The sequence below is a fragment of the Gregarina niphandrodes genome, assembly GCF_000223845.1.
Source record: "Gregarina niphandrodes unplaced genomic scaffold scaffold00003, whole genome shotgun sequence".
NCBI classification, from domain to species: domain Eukaryota; phylum Apicomplexa; class Conoidasida; order Eugregarinorida; family Gregarinidae; genus Gregarina; species Gregarina niphandrodes.
In genome coordinates, this window is record NW_011646045.1 from 388,601 (window position 1) to 409,758 (window position 21,158).

Here is a 21,158-nt window from a genome sequence, read left to right on the forward strand (position 1 = left end):
TTCTCCGCCAAACTCACTTTTAGTGCACACAACACCCCCGCACCCTCCTAGCCGCCCTCAGACGAAACGATCTCAATACACTGCACCAATACCTCTGCCCCTTCGTCGTCTCATTCGAACTACCCATGCACAGCAGCTCCAGACTCCAGGTAAGGAAATTTGTCTCTCCCCTTTGCTTCCCTCCGCGTTGCGCCTTGTTGACACCATGTATAAATTCTTAACCATCGTCACTGGGAAAAATGGGTGTGCAAATGTGCGGTGCCGCCGACCACATGTTTGACCTGCGACCTCTCTCCCCGACTGTTCTCGCTCCCCGACTGTTCTCGCTCCCGGACTGTTCTCGCTCCCCGACTGTTCTCGCTCCCCGACTGTTCTCGCTCCCCGACTGTTCTCGCTCCCCGACTGTTCTCGCTCCCCGACTGTTCTCGCTCGCACCCCGCCAATCTCCGTCTGTGGCAGATTCGATACCTCCGATCTACCACGGGCATGGCGACACCCCAACGCTGGGTGCGATACGTCACCCAGTCTGGGTCCTTCATTGCCCGGTTCTCGTGAAAGCCTGCGCCGATACGCCACGATGGCTGGCTTTCCGCAACCGGCTGCTTCATACAGAGGACGCTTCGAGGAGCTTTCAACACTTGATACTCCACCCAGTCATCGGGCACTTACAACACGTGGACTCATCAACCGTCTGGTCCTCCCAACCGTCTGGTCCTCTCAACTGTCTGGTCCTCTCAACCGTCTGGTCCTCTCATCTCGTGCCTGGCCTGATCCACTCAGCCCCAGTCCTGGCCTCTCTCACCGGCATTGGTCTGATTTCTCTCACCGCTGATTGGTCTCATTACTGGCACAGTCCGTCTCGCGGCGTAATCACACTTTACTTTAAAATCATAGTATAAACCTCCGAAGGCGTTCCTGCAAGCACGCGTCTGCGGCACGTCTTCAGTGCGTGTGCCAAACACACGTTCGTTCGACACGTGTATATTCAACACGTGTATATTCGACACGTGATCGGTACATATGTGCTCAACTGCGTGAGGAAATAAAGCTCGCAGTGGCTGACTGCGACGACTCGAAATGCGAGGACGCGGCTGCTCTGAGTCCTCCGGCGGGGAAGCTGAGCGGCTTGGTTTGCAGAGCGTTGGAGAAGCTGTTGTCACCAGCCGCGAGAACTCCGAGGTCGTTGTTGACCTTTTCCAGGGTGACCATCTTGGCCAGGCGGTTGCCATGCTGCACTCCGCCGATTGTGCTTTTCGCTGCGTTCTTCGCTCCCGCAGCGAGTTTGTTTCGACGATAGACCGGGGATGGTAGGGGTTCGTAGGTGAACATGTGGTCATCGGAGTCGGAGTCATGCAGCTCTGTGTTCGACATCGCAGCGGCAGACTTAGTTAAGCAGAGCTCCGGCACACGCGTCCGAGCCTCTGACTCACGTGGTGTCCTCTCGGGTCTAGCGATACTGTCTCGTGGGTCTTGTCTATGACTGTCTCTGTGGCTGTCTCTGTGACTGTCTCTGTGGCTGTCTCTAGAACTGTCAATTGCGAAGCCCACTCCAAGGAAGCTACTGCTGATGCTGTTTGGCGTTTCGGTTTTCGACTTGGAAGCCCCTCGTTTTAGGGCCGGTTTCACGGGCGACGTCTTGAACCCAGGTTTTACGGATTCCTCGCTCGCAAACACAACGCTGGACTTCATATGGTTTCGGGCAGCCGAACCAATCGTGGATCCGCTGACGGTGGTTGAGACCACCGTCACGGACTCCTGGTAACTGTCGCTTCCCTTTCGAGAGTTGCTTCCCCTACGAGAGTCGGCTGGTGCTTTGCGGTGGCGGTCGTCTCCGTCTCGCCGACCCTGCGAGTGCCGACCGTGCGACCCGCGATCGGTAGTCAGAGTCTCGTGGCATCGGAGACCGTGGCGATCATCGTATCGGAGACCGGGACGGCCATCATAGCGGAGGCCGGAATGGTCATCGACGTGTTTGGATCTTACGTCCCACGTTGAAGCAGCCCTTCTGCGATGCTCGCGGTGCTTTCTGTTCTCGTAATCTCCTCCTCCTGCCCCCTCGTCCTGTCCGTACCCGCTGCCAAACTGTCCTGGTCCCACGATCATGACCTGAGGCGAACTTTGGAACCGTTTTCGCCTAGTAGCCAACGTGTCTTTGGCACCGCCAAGCCCGGCCCCATCGGGCGATGCATTTCGCCGACGGGAGGACCAACCAAGACTTGCCCGATCCAAGCTCGATCGGCCTAGGCTCGATTGGCCTAGGCTCGAATGGTCCAGGCTGGAAGGCGCAGCACTAGAGCCCTCCATCGTCAAATGAAGGTCCTCTGGCCGACGTCTTCGGCCTCCCCTCGACCGGTCTCTGCGTCTGTGATCCGGTGAGCCGGATCGGCTGGACGACACGCCACTCACCGACGACCGGGAGCGCAATCGGGCCCCACGACTTGCTCTGGAGCCGTGACTTGCTCTGGAGCCGTGGCTCGCCCTTGAGCCGTGACTAACGCGCGAAATGCCACTCCCCGGCCCATGCGCCACGCCCCCGGATGCCCGGTTGATCTCCAGACCCCCACCATGATGACTGTTAACGCGCTGTCGGTGGGCGACGGGGGTTCTTTTTGTTCCCGACGCAGCTTCGTCCTTCTCTCGACGGCTCGAACTCTCGCGATGGCCGCGACTCTCTCGGTGGCCGTCACTCTCGCGATGGCCGCGACTCTCCCCCCGACCGTGACTCTCCCCTCGACCGTGACTCTCCCCTCGACCGTGACTCTCTATTCGACCGTGACTCTCTCTTCGACCGTGACTCTCTCCTCGACCGTGACTCTCTCCTCGGCCGCGACTCGCTCGGGAGGCTGTGGCGGGTCTGCGACGGGTAGCGGGGGGTTGATGTTCGGCGACAGACGGGTCCTCTTCGTCTACGAACCGAGCGCCGTGAGTGGAGCCATTCCGAACGGGACTGTGTCCGGCCCTGGCTGAACGCGGGACTCGGCCTGGAGACCGATCAATGCTCCGCGACACAGCATCCGTGGACGTGTGTTGATCCTCTCCAATACCGTGTTTTCGTGTACGACTGCTATCGCGGTGGTCTGCGGGCACCTCCGCTTCCGGGCAAGTCGGTCCTAGAAGCCTCCGCGTATCAATGAACTTGGAGGTCACGGAACGTGGAGGTCGTCTCGCGGTCTGGGGAGTGGTGGTGTCTTCCCGACCCGTACCATCACGGCCTGTGCCATTCCGTTCTGGTGGCACGGATCGAGGCGAGTCAACAAGTGGAATTTTAGTCATGGTGGCTCGCGGCGTCTCATGCCTAGGGGTGCCTGCGGGGTCAATTGGCCCGCTTCGGCCGGGAGAACCTATCCCGCCTGAAAGACCTCTGGGAGTCGTCCTTGGTGAGCCTCTCGGACTCACCTGCGGGTGAGAACCTGGTGACGACCGTCGGCTGGCGTTTCTATTTAGCCCGTTTCGACCCATCCGACCAGAGAGCTGCGTCGCCAGTTTCGGCACCAGTTGATCACCACCGGGACTGAGGCCAGCCACTCTGCCGCTCGTTGTTCGGTTGGTGATTTGCCTCGGTGTGGTGAGAGCGTTGGTCGTGGTATCAATCGCCACAGCAGTTGGAGTGTCTGCGACAACGAAGCCAGGTGTTTGCGGAGAGACCTCGGAGCACTCGTATTCGGAGGGTGCTTCAGTCCATTCGTCCGTGTCCCACTCCCACCATTCGTTGGCATCGGAGCCTTCAAATTCCACGGCGTTTCCGACGTAGCCGAAATCGTCCATGAGATCTGCATAAGTTTCTCGAAACGGCGGCAGCGTTGAAGATGCCGTCGTATCCACCCGCCGAAACGCGCTTCCCTCCTCATGGAACGAGGCGTACCTCGCCAAATCCTCGTCCGGGTCCTCAGCCCCGTCCGGATGTGGATGCTCTGACGCCATTATAATACTCTCCTAAATAATTTGTCAAGTACTCTCAAGACCGGCCCGATCGATTTTGAGCCACACAGGGCAAGTACGACACAGAGGACGGCCTGTGGGGAAACTTGTGCGGAAACGAGCCAACGAGGCCATATATTACTGGTCCAAAAATGTCCTACGCTGCGTTCATCACATTCAGCCACACGGGCGAGGATGAAGCTATCATCTCCTCCATCAAAGACCAGCATCGAAACCCCCTGGAGCTACAGTCCCTGAATGACGTGCTTTCCGACTATGAAGGTAACTCTCGCCCACGATTACTTAATCGTACGGCGGCCGCCTTTTGTGCGGCCCGGTCGTCCTTATAGCCCCCCAGTCGTCCTTATGGCCCCCCAGTCGTCCTTATAGCCCCCCAGTCGTCCTTACAGCCCCACAGCCCGGACTGGGGGGCTGGACGTCACTTTCAACCCGAATACCGACCGCCCTTCAGACCCCAGTCGTCCCCAGCAATGGTTCCTCCTTTCTCAGAAAAGGACGAATTAATGTTGTCGCAGTGTTCATTGCCAGAGTCGCTGAAGGTACAGTTGAAGCGGACTGCGCTGTCGTTCAGCAGCAAGGGCGCAGGTTACGGCCAGGCTGCTGGTCCAATGGGTGCTGGACCGATGAGTGTAGGACCGATGGGTGCTGGTCCAATGAGTGCTGGACCGATGGGTGCTGGTCCAATGGGTGCTGGACCGATGGGTCCTGCAGGGATGGGTGCTGCAGGGATGGGTCCTGCAGGGATGGGTCCCGCGGGGATGGGTCCTGCGGGGCACCCACGGATGACGCCTTCGGTGTACATGCCTGCGGTGGCTGCGCGAGATGTGTCGCTGATTGGGCCACCGCCGTTGCCACCATGTCAGTGGTTCGACCCAACGGGGATAACGGAGACGGAGGTCGATGAGTTGAAGTGTTCGTTTCCAGACTTACGTCCTGGTGTGCAAGTAGGTGCTCGGGACGCAAATTCATGGGCCTACATTCATTTGCGAAACACTTTGATTGATGTGTACCGAAGCAACCCGGGGAGTAAGTTGACGCTGGCGGAATGTCGTAAGTATTGTGACGGTGACCTGGCAGCGTTGATCCGGTTATTATCTTTCCTGGAAAGACATCGGCTGGTGAACTTTGCCCTAGATACGGCCGCGCCGGGTGGCTCCCAGTTATCCAACCAGTCTCTACTGGACCCGGCTACTAAGAAACTTAAGGAGGAACTAAGTTCCCATTGGACAAGCACACCGACCTGCAATGCCTGCGACCGCATCTGCCTCTACTCCTTTTACGTCCTCAGTCCTTCCATATACGGATCCTGTCTACCCTTCAGTACTCTACGCACCGCCATCTGGTGCCAGGACTGCATCCGCGATCTACCCAATAACAACTGTCTACTCAAAGTCAACCTTCCCGCACTACACGTCCCAGGAGGCACCGCCACCTGGAGCGACCAACAAATCACCGCTCTGTTCGACGCCATTGACCTCATGGGACCCGACTGGGTCGCCGTCAGCAAAGCCGTCTCATCTATACCCGGCAACCCCATCAGAACACCCAGGGAATGTCTCGCCGCCTTCCTCAGCATGCCACTATCCGAGCAACCTCAACAACCATCCATGTATGACACAACACAATCTTGGCCACAGCACAATCTTGGCCACAGCACAATCTTGGCCACAGCACAATCTTGGCCACAGCACAATCTTGTCCACCCCACCACAACCTTAGGCACCTAGCACTCGAATTTTCACGTGGGGCCTACCTAGTAGGCCCCCCCGTGCTAGGCCCCACGTGAAAATTCGTGTGCCTATTACGCGGGGACCTAGCACGTGGGGACCTAGCACGTGGGGACCTGGCACGCGGGGGGCAGACAATTTGGTCACGTATTGCGTCCTTAGAGAAACTCAAAAAGCGGAACCTCCGGACACCGATCCCAATACCGAGAAATTTGCAATGGAGCTGCTCATGACCGCCATTGATCTCCTGCAGCAGCGATCTGGAGAACTACCTCCCGTAGCTGTAAGATCCTCACTAATCCTACCTTCAACGTTTCCCCAAGTTTTCGCACGCCCATCCCCTATACCTTTGCCTTCCTCACTGTCCGTTCGCTACCTTCTCATCTGTCTGTCTTCTTGCTGACCGCCCATGCCTCTTTCTTGCAGTCGGCGATTTCTACGGTAGCTTCGTCTCGCTTAAACGAAATCGCGTCAGCGGAACAACCGGGAATGGACAGCCTACTGGCGAATAATATATGAAGCAATCATCTAGCTAGAATACAACGAAGATATGCGTCGACTTGAGCGGCAGGACGGTCGTCGTGATCCCGTCTCAGTTGTCGAAACGTTACTACCCTCTGCGGGTCAGCTATCCTCGGCGGGATAGCTTCCGTCAGTGTGCGCTAGCAACGTTCTGGGGGACGCCACCACCGTCAACCGGGTCGTCGCCTTTTGTCTTGTTCAAGAATGCTTTCATTTAGGCGAAAGCGTTTCATGGCGCCGGATTCCTACAAGAGTAGCATTAAACAATGATGTCGGCACTTAATGGGGAGATTGCACAGAGTTAGCGCTCCCCGGGAGGTGCGAGGGTAACTCGAAGAATATCGGGATATAGACAATATGGAGGAAAGACGGGGATAAAAGACATGATAACTTACCCTGAATTGTCTCCACCCGCATACCCTTTCTTCCTGATTTTCCTTCCACTTATTAAGCTCGAGTTTACGTTGATATTCATCGGCTAGCTTTTGATCGTGCTGCATTTTTTCGTATAGGATATTATTCTGTTTACACTGTTCACTGTACTCCAACCGCTGTTTCCGTTCGACCAGAATCTGCTCGGACAACTCAACGATGCGCTTGGCAACAGCGGGATCTGCATCATCAAACGGAATTTCTTCCTCACCCCGTTTCTTTCGGGCGCGATTCTCCTTTCGCAAGTCTTCCTTGTACATCTCACGGGCTTCATCTATTGTCGCCCTGTACTTCAGTCGGTATTCTGGTTTCAGCAGTTCCCGATGAGCCGAATTTAACGCATGAAATGCCTCGTTCGCACGCGCGTGCGCACACTTATCCGGATGAATCAGGATCGACAGTTTCTTATAGTGGCGCTTTATAAGCTCCTCTGAGGCCAACGTGGGAAGTTTCAACATTCTATAGTACACCAATCCCTCGTCGCCGTCAGCAACAGGTGCTCCGCCACTCTGGGCGAGAATCAATATACGTTCAACTTCATTTTCACCCGTACTCCATTCAACTTGACATTCATCCAACTCGAACAATCCGGACTCCAAGCTCCTTTCAGCCGCAGACTTTTCAGCTTTTGGCAGAAGCAAGCCGGTAGATGTCGGTACCGGAATTTCTCCCGGTTTGGCCTTCTTCAGGACGTCCATACCACCGACTGACGATAAGAAAGACGCAAATGGATCATCCTTAGATGACGTTTCATGGGTCGCAGTATCAGCAACTGGTGGAGGGGCAGCATGAACCTCGCCAGTACGAACGCTCTTTTCTGTGCTGACGCCGTGATTCGAGCTGACGTCGTGATCCAACCTGGTAACAGCCGCCTGCTGCTGCCCTTGCTGAGGTTTCACTATCCTGGACTTCACAAGCCAGTCCGGCTCCACTTCCTGTTTGGTTTCAGATTCCTCGGATTTGACACAGGAGGGCTGGGCTGGGGCGGAATCCTCAACTCTGGCCCGGTCGAAGGTGGATCCGTCGGCCATTTTTTATTTGACCAGGGATGGTCAAGAAGATATCTTTTGGTGGGTCCTCATACTCCCCGGCAACATCAGGTAGGTATTCAGCGTTCCCGGAGAGCCGGCAAATAGACCCACGAGCTTCTCCACAGAATCTCATCCCGTTTGCTCCAGCATTTAGCTTTCCACCATGCATTTAATCACCCATTGTTTTCTTGTTAGCCTCAACCCCGACCAAGTCTGTTCTGAAGGTTAAGAGTCCGCTCAGTGGGACGGTTAGGCTAACAGAGAGTGTGGAATGTCTCACCCTTCGGAACACACTAAAGTATAAGGGCCCGGTCTGTATTACGCGGTCCAAGATGGAGTCGGTTAAGGCGGCAAAGATGGTCTACTTAGGCGTTTGGTTCGACCCGCGGACCGGCGGTCCGGGGGTGTGCAAGACGGCCGAGACAAGGTCCCAGGAGAGTTCGAAATGCGACGAGAGTAGCCAGTCAACTGATGAAGACTCAGAAAAAAGCGAACCAGAAGAGAACGGCTTTCAAGACGATTTTGACCTTATGAAAATATCGAGCGCCTCTCCAGAAGAACGTATATTACCCCTCGTAGCCCTCTTACCCCGCCGTTCCCCCTACCCCCCTTCTCCTTACGCTTTTCCCTTTTATCCCGGTTCCCTTTATCCCGTTCGCCTTACTCCTTGCTGGTGTAGTGAACGCGATTATCGATCGACTGGAGGTCCGCGAGCAGTGGAAACGAGTTCCGGCTGTATTTATGGCACGGTTGAAGTCCATGCTCAAGGTGACGGAATTGGAGTTGGCAGCGGCTGTTAGCCGCAACGGAAAGGAAGCTATCAACGACTGGCTCCTCGGACTGGTGCTTTTGGAGGAGGAGATCCGAGCGCACTTGCCAGAAGCGCAGTTGCCTGCAATGCCAGCTATACGGATGCTACCGAGGCATACATTGAGATTGAAGCAGTTCAACAGGAAGCGGTGGCTGATATTTCGAAAACCATAATAATTCTCGCCGGCAACAGTTCTCACCCTGTGAGAACTGTCGCCGGTGAGAAATCTGCTGGCGGTGATAATTCTGCTGGCGGGGGAGCTTTGTTATGACATGTCTCCAAATGGCCTTGTCAGGTCGGATGGTCGACCTATCTGTCTAGCCAGGCCATCGACTCAAGTCGGACCAAATTATATTCAGCAGCAGGCTAGCGAACAGAATGAACTGGTACATCAGTGGAGTCCGTGACTATGTGGTCCGTGGCTATGTAGTCCGTGACCTGCTTGTTCCACTTGATGTTAACGCTTCATTTATTTGTTCTACGTCCTTCTCTGGGGTCGGGATTCTGATCGATTTGTGTCGAATTCTGATCGATTTGTGTCCTGCAGCATACTTGGTTTGACCGTGTGAACCTTTTTGTGTTGAGACTGTCTTGTCCTTGCGCCGTTGATAATACGTGTGTGCTTGACTTGATTAGAGGGGCGGGATATGAGCCTTATTTTTTAATTGAATGAATGGAGGCAGGAAAGACGACTGAGAGCGACCTGGATCGTCAGATCGCGTTTTTACTGAGCAATGACCAACCATCTAGTATTTTGCCGGAGAATGAGGTCGTTGCGCTATGTCAAAAAGCGAAGGAGATCCTCTCTCAAGAACCCAACGTCAAGAACGTTCACATACCGGTCACTGTCATCGGGGACATCCATGGGCAATTCGGCGATCTAAAAGAATTGCTGTCCATATCTGGCGGTAACCTATCATCCCCACCCATCCATTCGGATATGTTTCCATTCGGATCTGTTTCCTGATTGCAATTGATTGTTTGTAGAGGCTCCTGAGACGAACCTGGTATTTTTGGGCGACTATGTTGACCGTGGATATTTTTCTGTCGAGTCGGTTAGCCTAGTAGTGGCTTTGAAGGTTCGTTGGAAGGAGCGCGTGGTCATCATTCGAGGCAATCACGAGAGTCGCCAGGTAACTCAGGTATATGGCTTCTACGACGAGTGCCTCCGCAAATACGGTAGCGCTAGAGTTTGGAAGGCGTTTACGGACTTGTTTGACTACCTGCCTCTGGCTGCATTAATTGAAGATTCAATCTTCTGTCCCCATGCAGGCCTCTCGCCGTCAGTGGAAACCGTAGACTACGTGCGCGATTTGGAACGGACTATGGAAGTTCCTCACGACGGAGCCATGTGCGATCTTCTATGGAGCGACCCGGACGATCGACCCGGCTGGGGCATAAGTCCCAGAGGAGCAGGATTTACGTTTGGCGAGGACATCACTCAACAATTCACCCACCGAAATAATCTAAATCTTATTGCTAGAGCACACCAACTGGTGATGGAAGGATACCAGTGGTCGCAAAGCAACCTCGTTGTAACAATCTTTTCGGCACCCAACTACTGTTATAGATGCGGCAATCAAGCCGCTATTCTAGAGATTGACCAGAATATGCAATACACATTGTAAGCTGAAACTCCCGACGTTTGCATTCCTGAAATCCGCCAACCGGAGGTCGGCCAACAGGCGTGCACTAAGGGTGCGCACTTCGCAACTACACACGCGTGTGCACACACGTGTGCGCATACATATTATATTTTATCTTTCTAGTATTCAATTCGATCCTTGTCCGGAAAAGGTGACGCCAATGCTGGAAGAAGAAAAGCGATTGCCAGACTATTTCCTCTAGTCGTATTTTTTGGCGCTTTCGTCTGAGACCAGTGATTGCACTGGTTTTTTAGCCGCTACTTGATGGACTCTTCTCCTCATGGCCGCTGAACTCATATTCTTCCCTTTGGACGTCCAGCAACGAAGCGTTGTCCTTCTATTCTTCAAAGCCCGTGCGCCCGTTGCGGGGAGTGGGTGGTCACTTTACTTGTATTTAGGCGAAGGGCGAGACCTGCATCGATATCGAAGGGTCCCCGAAGTCGATCGCCCCGCGAAGCGTTGTGAGAACGGTTGTGAGGATCGGTTTTGAGACCGGTTTCTGGATTCCCAATTGGGACTGGCCGAATGGCATCGGGATCGATATCGAATTCGCTGCGCCAGTGGTTACGTGGTCAGCAGCCTTCATGTTCTTCGTCGCAAGGGTTGTTGGACGGTTGGTCTGAAAATGCAGACGCCCGAACTCTGTCTTCGATGTCTCCGGCGCCCGTGCTGGAAGGAACCTGTGATGGTGACTCAGCGTCCATCGCTTTCACGACCCCGGGCAGGCTACGGCCGCGAAGGCGGACGAAGCACGACTCGGCGTTGACGGCTGGCGAACGGCTGTCGCAGTTGTTAAAGTCGCAAGCGGTCGCGGGGCAAGGCGACCGTCAAAAGGACGGGTATAAAACCAACCGTTATAAAGATAATCGCTACGATGACAATCGCCTTCATGACAGTACCCTTCAGGGCCATGTCCATGGCCGTCCACCGGCTTATTCTACTCCCCGTTGCATCGATGGAGCTTCAGGGCCCAAGTCGGAATCTGGAACCTCGGATCCGGGGAAGTCGTGCTCAGGAGCGCTGGAGCCTATTGCGACTCGCCACAGAATCGGTCGTCGGAAAAATCCGGAATCGCTTGGCTCGAATACGCCTCAACCGGACTCAAGCCTGGTGAGGCACCGCTCCCCCAGCCGTTCCCCCGCGGTTAGGGAGAGTGAATTACGGGGAGGTCCGAGGAAGTTCAAGGAGACGGAGTTCAGTGAAAGAACTGAGAGCTTAATGAAGCGCGCGAGTACAGAGGTGGAAAGGGTTCATCTTCACCATATGAGCGCTTCTGCGGACGGCCTGTGTCCGTCATTGCAAGGTCCTTCGATGCAAAGCTCTTCCATTCATGGACATGTATGGGACACTAGTCCCCCTGGGTCGTCGGAAGGCGCCGCTATAAGAGATCGACCTTCCCTCACCATGGAGCAAAAATTGCGGTTGTTAGAGAAGTATAGAGCCGACATGTCCTACAAGCTGGCAGTGAGTGACAGTGTTACTGTAGCTGTCGAGTACTTCTCTGCCAAAGAGAAAGCTGGAACGCTGGGCGAAGGCGAGACGCTTGCTGAGGAAGATGCGCTTCTGGAGCCCGATGGTACACTGATCGGTACTCATTTACTCTCCGAACACTGCAGAATAAAAGTGCTTATTAACGTGATTTTGGAGAGGTGCATAGGAGGCGGGCCCACCACGTATCTTATAGATACTTTATCAACCTGGTGCGGTTCCAATCCGTACAAGATCCATATCCTGATAAAGAAATTTCAATCGATCGTTAAACATGCTGACGCTTTCTCCGATGCTTGCATCCATAACATCTGCTACCTGTACACTCAGCTCATCGTCAACGAAACCATCCCTCTTCTGTTGCTGCACTATACCGGTGTAGACCGTGACGGAGAAACGAATGCCAGGTTGCTCACACGACTAATGCTGATAAACTTGGTCGAAGCCTGGGGCTTCAGACTCACCAAGGCGAAATTTGCACAAGACCCAAAGTTGGTTGAAATCATGGCGACTCCATCCTACATTGCGTTGCTCAAAGACTTGGGCTTTCTCTTCCTCGTCCCAAGCAACGAACAAGAGAGTTGTCACTTGGGCAAGCACCATTTGAGCAACAACCACTTGGGCAACAACCACGGGGTTGTGCAAGGTGTTCTACAAGGAGGCGGTAATCACAGTTTGGTCACCGGCGCCGACGAATGTGAGCCGGCGTCCAGAACTCCAGTATGTGAACGGTCTGCTTACCTAACCACTTTTCCATCAGCGTGTGAGTACCGCTTGCCTAGCCATCATGCTGGCCATGGTCTTTCTCTGTCAGCGATGCATCGCGAATCAGTGGGGCACCACAAACATCCACCAACGGGGAATCCATTAGCGGGGAATCCACCAACGGGGAATCCACTAGCGGGGAATCCACTAGCGGGGAATCCACTAGCGGGGCACACCAAGATGGGCCACCTGCATGAGGATGGGTTGGTGAGCAAGTCAGCCGACACGTTGGCCAGCGGGTGTTCCCGAGTTTATTACGACGCAGAACGAGGAAATATTTGCAAGGTTGTGTGTCGTCCGGTTCGGGTGGAGCCCATCGACGAGTCTGACTCATCTGATTCGGTTTCCAATCCATCGATCGAACTCACGGAAAGCGCACATTCCTCCTCCATCTCACTCACCCTCGGTGAACCCTACCTTACCGACCTCAGCTCCGACGACGAGGAACACCCTAAATGCACACGCCGAAGGCTTTGCAGAGTGGTCTGTGTCACGTCCCCGTGACTGACTCACCCGAAAGTTTGCCCTACGGTAATCACGCGGGAATAAGAGGCAGAATTTTGTCGCTATGCCCAAAGTGGTATGGCAGGTAACAGATCGAAGTCTCTTCAGTTCTTACTAAAATATATAACACTACAGTCTACTACCGTCAGAAGTTGTTTGAGTAGACTTCTGAGCGGGGTGTTCGCCTAGCTTCTCCGTCTGCATGACATGTCTCGATTTCTTTCTGTTGAGTCATAGTGTTGAGTCATGATGATATCTTGGTGCTACACCCTTTCTTGATCATATCTGGGCGCGCTGTTGCATTCCTTGACCATACACACGTTCTTGATCACACAGTCGGTTATATCCACACCTGGTGTTGGCCCACACCTGGTGTTGGCCCACACTGGTGTTGGCCCACACCTGGTGTTGGCCCACACTGGTGTTGGCCCACAATTGGTGTTGGTCCACACTTGGTGTTGGCCCACACTTGGTGTTAGTACGCCCCTTGTTAGGCGTCGAAGGCTTTGAAGAGGATCCGGTCGCAATCTAGGTCAATGTCGGCCATGTTACGGGTACGGCCCGGTAGTTTGCAGCCAGGGCGGTTGGTGTCGAACCAGCGTTTGACCTTCATGTAGCAAGCGTTACAGAAACGGTATTTGTGGATGTACCGCCATTGCGGTGTTTCGTGCGAAACACAGCGCGCACACGAGCGGTTGCCGAACGCCGCAGGCACGAAAACGTCCCCGTCGTCTGGGTCTTCACTCCCATCCCGCGAAGAACCAGAGGAGAAGGCTGTGGAGCAGGTCAATTGAGACGAGTCGCACCCGGTCGTGGTGATTCCACTCAGGGACACGCCCCCGGGAGGCGAACTTGGGCTTAAACCGGGAGGCGGACTTAAGCTTAAACCACCGGGAGGCGAACTTGGGCTTAAACCGGGAGGCGGACTTAAGCTTAAACCACCGGGAGGCAAGTCAAGGCCTGCAGACATCAAGTCTGCAGACAGTCTCGTCGCGGGGGAGAATAGAGTTGCAGGCAGTGGCGTTGCAGCAACGGGATCCATCACCCCGGACAGCCCAGGGGGGGACTCTACGGATCGCATTTGGGTGGGGACGTGGTTCGCAGCACGCCCTTCCTCGGGCAGAGGGTTGGCTGCGTCGACCCCAAATTTTTCAAGGCCGGAACGACGCTCGCTCTCGTCTACATGTCTATTCCCAGGCCGCCGCACGCGAGCGTCGGGCGAGCTGCTATCCACTCTAATGATGCCCCTTGGCTGGCCGCTTGTCCTGCTGTTCACAATCACTGTGAAACAACAGGGCGCGAACGTCGTGTGACTCGTGACTGCGGCTGGTGTTACCAACTGGCTTCTGATATAGAGGTCCGCACTTTCGCAGTAGTTGTCATCCAACACCTCTGTTAGAATCCTGTCTAAAAGAGGTTCCGTCATCAGTTAAAAAAATCGCGCACATCAACGCGTGTTTGTGTGCGGTCCAATGTGTGTTTTGTGTGTGGTCCAACATGAACCGAAGCAGTCAGTTCCCAACGTCTAGACCCGCAACGTCAGGACCAACCAGCTGATCGTGTTCTCAGTCACGATCAGCAGCGTTTTTAGCGAACGATCAGCAGTGAACATGATCAGCAAACAACAGAAAATTTAAGTTCCTGGACAACGGACAGATCTCGGCTAACGTCCCACTCGACCACTTGCCCGGTCATCGTGACGTTCTTGGAGGAGGAGGAGGAGTCAACGACCACAACCGTCTCCTGCTTCGGGAAGATCAACCGGACGCGTTCGAGCGATGTGTTGTAAAGGGCACTTGCAGGCACCAGCTGATCGAATGTGACTGCAAATCTCTTGGGGCATGCATCTTCCGCAGAATCGGGCTCAGGCCTAACACAGACGGTTAGGAGAGTGCCTACTCGAACAGTCTTCATGTCATCGAAAATCTGGTACCCACAGAATTCATGCTCTGTGCTGCGATCTAATGTGATCGAGAGAGTGTAGGGATCAAACCGCTGGGCCTCAGTGGAAAGTCGGAGCCTTTCCTTCGTGAAGAGAACTGTCGAACTCTTGATGTAGTTGCCGTGCTCAACTTGTCCTGTGACGGGGGTCATGCTCGGTAAACTGTACCACACACTCGTGTCCGGAAGAGGTCTTGAAGAGCGTCGATTTTTGGAATCATTTGGAGCCATTTCCGGAGCGGTATCTGGGTACACGAAGAAGGTCTCACCAACAAGGAAAGCGTCGTCGGAAAGGTCGTAGTCAATAAAATTCGATAGCTCGTCGAACCTATCGGACTGTGTAAGCTGGTCTGAATGCGCAAGTTGGTAGTCCAGGATCGAGGTCCAGATGGGAATTCCGAGACGGTGGTGAAGGTAGGCAGTGGTGGCCCAGAAGGGAATGAGCCGATACCGAAGAGTAAGAGCCTTGCGGGTATGTTCGAGTATGTGGGGCCTTTCATACAGTTCGCGTCGAGTAGTACCGAGTGTGCTATGAATTCGCATAAAGGGGTACCAGATGCCCAATTCAACCCATTTTCGGAACAAATCATCGGAGGGTTCACCGAAGAAGCCGCCGATATCCGCCCCCAAGTAGCTGTATCCTGAGAGCGACATGGAGAGGATCATGGAGATGGAGTTCTTTAGATAGCCGTAACCCGCAGTGTTATCACCCGTCCACATAGGTCCGTACTTTTGGCTCCCTACGAACGCCGACCTTGTCAAGACGAAGGGACGTTCCAGAGGGCGCGCCTTGGCCAGAGCTTCGTAGGTCACCCGGTGGTACGCGAGACCGTACAGATTATGCACCATGCCATGAGGTATCTTGCCATCCTGATGTAAAACATGCTTCGGCACCGTCACTTGGTCTTTATTGAAGACGCTAGGCTCATTCATGTCATTCCATACGCCGACGTTAATTAGCTGACGCATAAATTGGCAATACTCCGCGTTGTTTGAAACCCAACCTTCTGGGCATTGTCCCGCACGTTGGTTAGTGGGTAGACCATGTAAAGGAGGTAGGTTGCTTTCCTTCAGGGGGTTGGCTCTGTATAACTCCGGCCAGCGGCTGTAGTAGTTAGCATAGATATCGATCAGTTGATCTTCTTTGAAAATATGATCGGGGTAGACTGAATTCCCCGGCCAGCACCATCCATTAAAGTCAGGAGATGACTTGGCTTCATGCCCAAAAGATTCCTTGATCAGTACTTTTGCATTCTTCACCTTCTGGTACAGCGAGTACCGGGGGTTTAACTTGATATGAGGGTCCACAATTACGACCAAGTTTTGTTTCCGCTGCTGCAGAGTCAGCCGCATATATTCCGGGTCTGGGAACTGTTCATTCCACGTAAAGTACTGCCGATCCTCGCTGTGGTCAATATCGAGCCACAAGTAGTCCAGTGGTAGCCGGTAATTGATATACGTCTGGGACACATCCAAGAGATCATCCTGACTTACGTAGTTCCAGCGGCTCTGATGCAGACCAAAAGAAGCCGTTGGCAGCAATGGGGCGAAGCCTGTGAACTCATTTAGGACACGCGCAACGCCTGTCAACCCGGTCTTCAGCCTAGTGACCATCGCCTCTGCACGACTTTGTATATTAGGAGTCACAGAGTCCACAGAGGACCATAAACAATCAAAACGACCATACTCACCGACAAATGCAGCAGTCCTACTTGAAAGCTTTCCAATAGCTTGACTCGAAGTAGTTTGACTCGAAGTAGTTTGACTCGAAGTAGTTTGACTTGAAGTAGCAGTTTGATTTTCAGTTTGATCAGCGCCATAGTTTTGCTGACCGGGATGAATATCATGTTGGATCAAATTTACGTAAAGCTCACTGGGTTGCAGCATAACCAAGCTGGTCACCGCGTTGGCAGTAGGCTGAACTGTGACCAAGTGTGGAATGGCACCGTACATAGCCATTGAGGAGTCCAATTCGTATTCGAAAAGATCTGCATTGTAAAATCTAACCCAGGGGTCAGATCCTGAAGTGACCGAAAGATTGAAGTCCAGTGTGTGCTGAGACAAGCCGTGCTGGGATAGGACGTCCACATAGTCCACTACGAACCCATAGCGATTTTTATCCATCACCAACCCGTGGCAATGGGCTACCGGTCTGTTCCGATGGTACAAGACCAACTGCGGCCCGTCAGATGGCGACACGTCGTCTAACGTGCTGCCCGGGGCATTGCTTGGATGAGTGGTCATGAAAATCGCCAGAACATCATCTGCGGTGTCTGGTCCGCTGTCTGATGCGTCCACAGCTGGCTGCTTAAAGGCGTACAGGCCGTTCGACTGCAACTCTATTCTGCCGTTGCGACAGGGCTCATCTCGAATCACCTCAGGACCGGGCTCGTAAGTGGCTTGCTGACCCTCTATTAACTCCATCGAATATCGCAATGAGCAACCACTTGTCAACGAACCCCGACCAATCGAGTCAATTTGAGAGTCACCACTTGAACCTCCGGTATTTCTACTGGGGTCGCTATTCTGTGGTTGAACCATTCGAATGGTCACGGTTACCCGAGGGTTGACATAGGTACTCTCGATATTGCTACCATTTACGAAGTCATCAACCTCGAACTCCAAGCCACTTGTCTGATAGAAAGAATCCGTCTGAGGGGATTGTTCTGTCTGCGCTGAGGGCTCCGTGTCTGCCTCCTGAACACTATATGGTACACCGTGTTCGGCGACCTCGCCATCATCAGAGACGAGAGGCTCAGACCCAGATGCCAAGGAGACACTCTGCAACTGTCTCGGCGCTGCTCCACCGGCAACGCTGCTTGCTACTGGGGCTACGAGCGTCGCCGCCTCCTCCTCTTCGTCTGGGGTCGAGTCATCGCCGAGGGGCACTCCAACAGGAGTGTTCCCAACTTTCTCAGGGGGGTCTTGGTCATGTTCTTTTGCTGAGCAGTCACATGCAAGTGAAGTACATTCATCCGCCGAGTCTAGGCAGGATCGTCGAAAATTCACCTTTAATGTAGTCTTATCCACCAATTCACTGCTTTCTTTCAACCACCGCCAACTACCTATGGATTGGGCAGTAGGTAGACAATAACTGGACTTGGCACAAGAGTCAAACTGATGCCGGTTGGCGCCGTCTGTTACGCGTGCCAGAAGGCATACGAAAAATATGCCCCGGAAAATCATGTCATCCCAATTTCACCGCGCCCCAAAACAATGTTCCAGCATCACTCGGACCCCGAGCGTGTTGAATGAGCATTTTCTTTGCTTTTAGCGTGCTTGCACACGTGTGTGCAAGCGCAAAATGCAGTTGATATGTCCCCTATTTCTGTCTTCAATTGCAGCGCAGACAGCAATTAAGAAAACAAATACGTTAACACCTTCACTCGGTGGGAATGGCCTTAATGCAGATCATCAGGAGCTCATGCTAAACTCCGGAGAGTCACAAGAGTCTTCGGCATTAGATGTGGATTCGGCTACATGCAAATTGGATGCATTACAGGAACTTAAGCCACAATTAGAGGCGGGGCTAGAAGGTAGCGCGAAGATATTGGTTGATTTGCGAGAATTTGACTCTCAGGTGGCGGTGCGCATGTCCGCCAATACTGATGGTCTGAAGATCAACCTTCCAGGGGTAATGAATCTACTCCTACCCGTAGTATTACCCATATAAGCCTCTAGCCCTACTACCCCGGTAGTGCTCCTACCCCTGTCGTCCTCCTACCCCGTGTAGTCCTCCTACCCCTCTGGCGTTACTTTCCTGGATATAAATCTGGTTTCAGTTTCCAAGGATGTTTGGCATCCCTTACAAAGATATTTCGTTGCCTTTGCTGACTTATTACGATCGATGTCTGCAATTGGAGTTGAGAACTATGGAAGTGCTTTTACTTTGTTTTGACTGTCATGGTCATCGCAATCTTTGGTTCAATTCCATCACCGAAAGGGTTTTGTTTGATCGCATTGGCGCGAGAGGCAACCTCCCGGTCTGGCCACAGGAAATAAGGCTGACCCAGGTAGCAAACCAGGAGCAGCACGAATCTTCGGAACCGTTGCCTCCGACGAATGCTACCGATGTCAAGAGTACGGCGGAGGAAGAGGACAAAAATATATACGTCCATATTCTGGCGTACAAGGGATTAGAGCCGCCAGAGATGATTTTAGGTGGTATCGACTTGAGCACTTACATTAAGCAAGCGGTAGCCGTTGTCGCCTCTACTACCGTGGCCCCATCCTTGACGGCCGATCTGAGCTTGAGCCCAATTGAGTTAGCGCAAAAGAAGAAGCAGCAGGAAGTGGAACAGACCATCGACTTATTGGAGGCCATGAACAATAGACTCGACCTGGAAACAGCTGCCGAGGAACCGGAAGTGGATGCTGACATCCAAAAAGCGTCAGAAGTGGCAACTCAACTGCTTCGGATTCCATAGTCCCATCTTTGGCGGAGCGAACGCCACAGACCCGAAGGTGTCAAGAAACCGATCAAGCCAAACCCGAATAGGTTAAACCAGAATGCAAGGGATCCTGGCGCGGTCATCGGGTCAAATGCCCGATTCAGCCGACTAGGGGCAGAAGAGTTCAGCGAGCAGAAGAGTTTGGCTAGATCTGTTTAAGAAAGGCTCTGGTCATTTGGGCAGACCGCTCTCCAGCGAGGCTGGCGAACGAGTCATATTCGGCATGGTCGTCTGCTGTGTCCGACACGGATCTCACAATAAGGCACGGCACTTTAAACTGCTGGCACACGTGCGCGACCGCACAACCTTCCATTTCCACGGCCATCGCTTCCGGCCAGTGTTTAAGCAACCCCTGCTTCGTTTCCTCCGACTCGCAAAAGGACTCCACAGTCACCACGAGCCCCCGATGTATCCCAACCTGCCCGTGAGGCTGCGGACCTTCTTGATCGGGACCCTCAACCTCTCGGTCCGCACCTTTTCGGTCTCGGTCTCGATCTTTTTCTCGGTCCAGGTTTTGAGCCGGGGTATTCTGGTCCTGCACTTGGTGTTCAATAAGTTGATGCTTAACGGGTTGTTCAGCGACCATCTGTTGGCAGACGGTTTGAAATTTGTGTAGAATTTCTTCGGCGGTATAGAACGCTGGGGAGTCGTAGGGTACTTGGCCGAACTGTAAGCCAAAGCAGCAGTTATCAACGTCGCCGTAAACGAGTTTCTCGGCGACAATGATGTCACCGATCTTCAATGTGCGACTTATTCCACCCGCGGCGCCCGAGTTGATGACGAGCTGCGCCTTAAACAACACGCACAATACCGCCGTGGTCGCTGCGGCATTCGTGCGCCCAACGCCACTCTGGACCAAGACAACGTCTTTCTCCTCCAGCTTACCGCAATAATACACCTTCCCGCCAACTTCGCGTGTGCTGATGCCACTCATCTGCTTCTTCAATGGTTTAAACTCATAACCACAAGCCACCACAACTGCTGTCACCGACATTCCTGCCTCTTCTAACAAAACCTTAGATCTTTGGCTTTTGGCAGATTTTTGCTCTTGCACCCAAAACCGAGCGAAAAAAGTTATTGAGAAAAGGGTTCAGAGGTAGGTCCTTCGTCAGCAGTAGTTAGACGCGTCTGTGTTGCAGGCGGCTTAGCGTAACTGACTGCAAGTAGAGGTGGGTTGACACTAGGTGGGTAGTAAGCCATCAAGGTGAAGGGCTGGGCATTCCACTCGGTCGCTTCCACAGCCTGCCAGCCAAAGTATTCGTAGACAGCTCGGGCAGTATCTGTAACAGCTTCGAGGGTACAGATTTTGCCGTCGCGGGCCGAAAGTACTTTTATGTAGTTCAGCAGCCCCCTGATGGTTCCTCTCCTCTCGCCTTGCGGATGGCGGCCGATGATTTTGAGACAATACACCCCTGTTAAGCCGTGCTTCGCGTGAAGCGCGTCGGAAAAGCGGTTGAAGGAATGCGCCTCCGGCTTCGCCGACACGCAGGGGCCCACCACCAACACGGCCACAGCACTGTAATTTCGCGATTCAAGTAACAAATAGTCCCGGTAGCGACCCCAGTACTCAACTGCTTTCCGGAAGTGCCCCCGGCATAAATCTGCCGTAACCTCTGCGTCGTCCCGCAGCTTCTCGTCCTCACGCACATAGGCGTCGTTAAACGACTGCTGGAAGAACGCCTGCACCAATACCTCCACAAAGCGCTCATCATTCTTCGGCGTATGGTTCAAAACAAACGGGGCTAACCCAGTATCATCCGTGGCGGACGATAAAGCAGACGGAGTTAAGGCGGACATCACGAAATATTTATCTCCAGCTCACGGATAACGCTTTGCACACACGTGTGCTGCGCGCTCCAATGTAAAAAATTGGAGTGCGTCCTGACTACAATCAGGGCAGC

At 53.6% G+C, this 21,158-nt stretch overlaps 11 protein-coding genes across 11 annotated transcripts; 5 read left to right on the forward strand and 6 right to left on the reverse strand.

Annotated features, from left to right (window-relative positions):
- Nucleotides 1-1,026: 1,026 nt before the first annotated feature.
- On the reverse strand, nt 1,027-3,921 carry GNI_023740 (hypothetical protein; the record flags this gene model as incomplete). Its single annotated transcript, XM_011136057.1, has 1 exon — nt 1,027-3,921. One exon carries the CDS (start codon nt 3,919-3,921, stop codon nt 1,027-1,029), a length of 2,895 nt encoding a protein of 964 aa, XP_011134359.1.
- Nucleotides 3,922-4,070: 149 nt separating this feature from the next.
- On the forward strand, nt 4,071-5,666 carry GNI_023750 (swirm domain protein; the record flags this gene model as incomplete). Its single annotated transcript, XM_011136058.1, has 2 exons — nt 4,071-4,200; nt 4,429-5,666. 2 exons carry the CDS (start codon nt 4,071-4,073, stop codon nt 5,664-5,666), a joined length of 1,368 nt encoding a protein of 455 aa, XP_011134360.1.
- A 692-nt stretch (nt 5,667-6,358) lies between these two features.
- On the reverse strand, nt 6,359-7,651 carry GNI_023760 (DnaJ domain protein; the record flags this gene model as incomplete). The annotated part of the gene is made up of 2 exons (XM_011136059.1): nt 6,359-6,433; nt 6,584-7,651. The coding sequence occupies 2 exons, from the start codon at nt 7,649-7,651 to the stop codon at nt 6,359-6,361; spliced, it is 1,143 nt and encodes a 380-aa protein (XP_011134361.1).
- A 332-nt stretch (nt 7,652-7,983) lies between these two features.
- GNI_023770 (hypothetical protein) lies at nt 7,984-8,635 on the forward strand (the record flags this gene model as incomplete). Its single annotated transcript, XM_011136060.1, has 2 exons — nt 7,984-8,212; nt 8,331-8,635. The coding sequence occupies 2 exons, from the start codon at nt 7,984-7,986 to the stop codon at nt 8,633-8,635; spliced, it is 534 nt and encodes a 177-aa protein (XP_011134362.1).
- A 500-nt stretch (nt 8,636-9,135) lies between these two features.
- On the forward strand, nt 9,136-10,310 carry GNI_023780 (serine/threonine-protein phosphatase; the record flags this gene model as incomplete). The annotated part of the gene is made up of 3 exons (XM_011136061.1): nt 9,136-9,370; nt 9,450-10,086; nt 10,232-10,310. The coding sequence occupies 3 exons, from the start codon at nt 9,136-9,138 to the stop codon at nt 10,308-10,310; spliced, it is 951 nt and encodes a 316-aa protein (XP_011134363.1).
- A 1,061-nt stretch (nt 10,311-11,371) lies between these two features.
- On the forward strand, nt 11,372-12,865 carry GNI_023790 (hypothetical protein; the record flags this gene model as incomplete). Its single annotated transcript, XM_011136062.1, has 1 exon — nt 11,372-12,865. The coding sequence occupies one exon, from the start codon at nt 11,372-11,374 to the stop codon at nt 12,863-12,865; it is 1,494 nt and encodes a 497-aa protein (XP_011134364.1).
- A 490-nt stretch (nt 12,866-13,355) lies between these two features.
- GNI_023800 (hypothetical protein) lies at nt 13,356-14,291 on the reverse strand (the record flags this gene model as incomplete). The annotated part of the gene is made up of 1 exon (XM_011136063.1): nt 13,356-14,291. The coding sequence occupies one exon, from the start codon at nt 14,289-14,291 to the stop codon at nt 13,356-13,358; it is 936 nt and encodes a 311-aa protein (XP_011134365.1).
- Nucleotides 14,292-14,479: 188 nt separating this feature from the next.
- GNI_023810 (alpha-glucosidase) lies at nt 14,480-17,992 on the reverse strand (the record flags this gene model as incomplete). Its single annotated transcript, XM_011136064.1, has 1 exon — nt 14,480-17,992. One exon carries the CDS (start codon nt 17,990-17,992, stop codon nt 14,480-14,482), a length of 3,513 nt encoding a protein of 1,170 aa, XP_011134366.1.
- A 118-nt stretch (nt 17,993-18,110) lies between these two features.
- GNI_023820 (hypothetical protein) lies at nt 18,111-19,233 on the forward strand (the record flags this gene model as incomplete). Its single annotated transcript, XM_011136065.1, has 2 exons — nt 18,111-18,440; nt 18,589-19,233. The coding sequence occupies 2 exons, from the start codon at nt 18,111-18,113 to the stop codon at nt 19,231-19,233; spliced, it is 975 nt and encodes a 324-aa protein (XP_011134367.1).
- Nucleotides 19,234-19,402: 169 nt separating this feature from the next.
- GNI_023830 (5'-methylthioadenosine/S-adenosylhomocysteine nucleosidase) lies at nt 19,403-20,251 on the reverse strand (the record flags this gene model as incomplete). Its single annotated transcript, XM_011136066.1, has 2 exons — nt 19,403-19,675; nt 19,826-20,251. The coding sequence occupies 2 exons, from the start codon at nt 20,249-20,251 to the stop codon at nt 19,403-19,405; spliced, it is 699 nt and encodes a 232-aa protein (XP_011134368.1).
- Nucleotides 20,252-20,331: 80 nt separating this feature from the next.
- Nucleotides 20,332-21,054, reverse strand: GNI_023840 (hypothetical protein; the record flags this gene model as incomplete). Its single annotated transcript, XM_011136067.1, has 1 exon — nt 20,332-21,054. The coding sequence occupies one exon, from the start codon at nt 21,052-21,054 to the stop codon at nt 20,332-20,334; it is 723 nt and encodes a 240-aa protein (XP_011134369.1).
- Nucleotides 21,055-21,158: the final 104 nt, after the last annotated feature.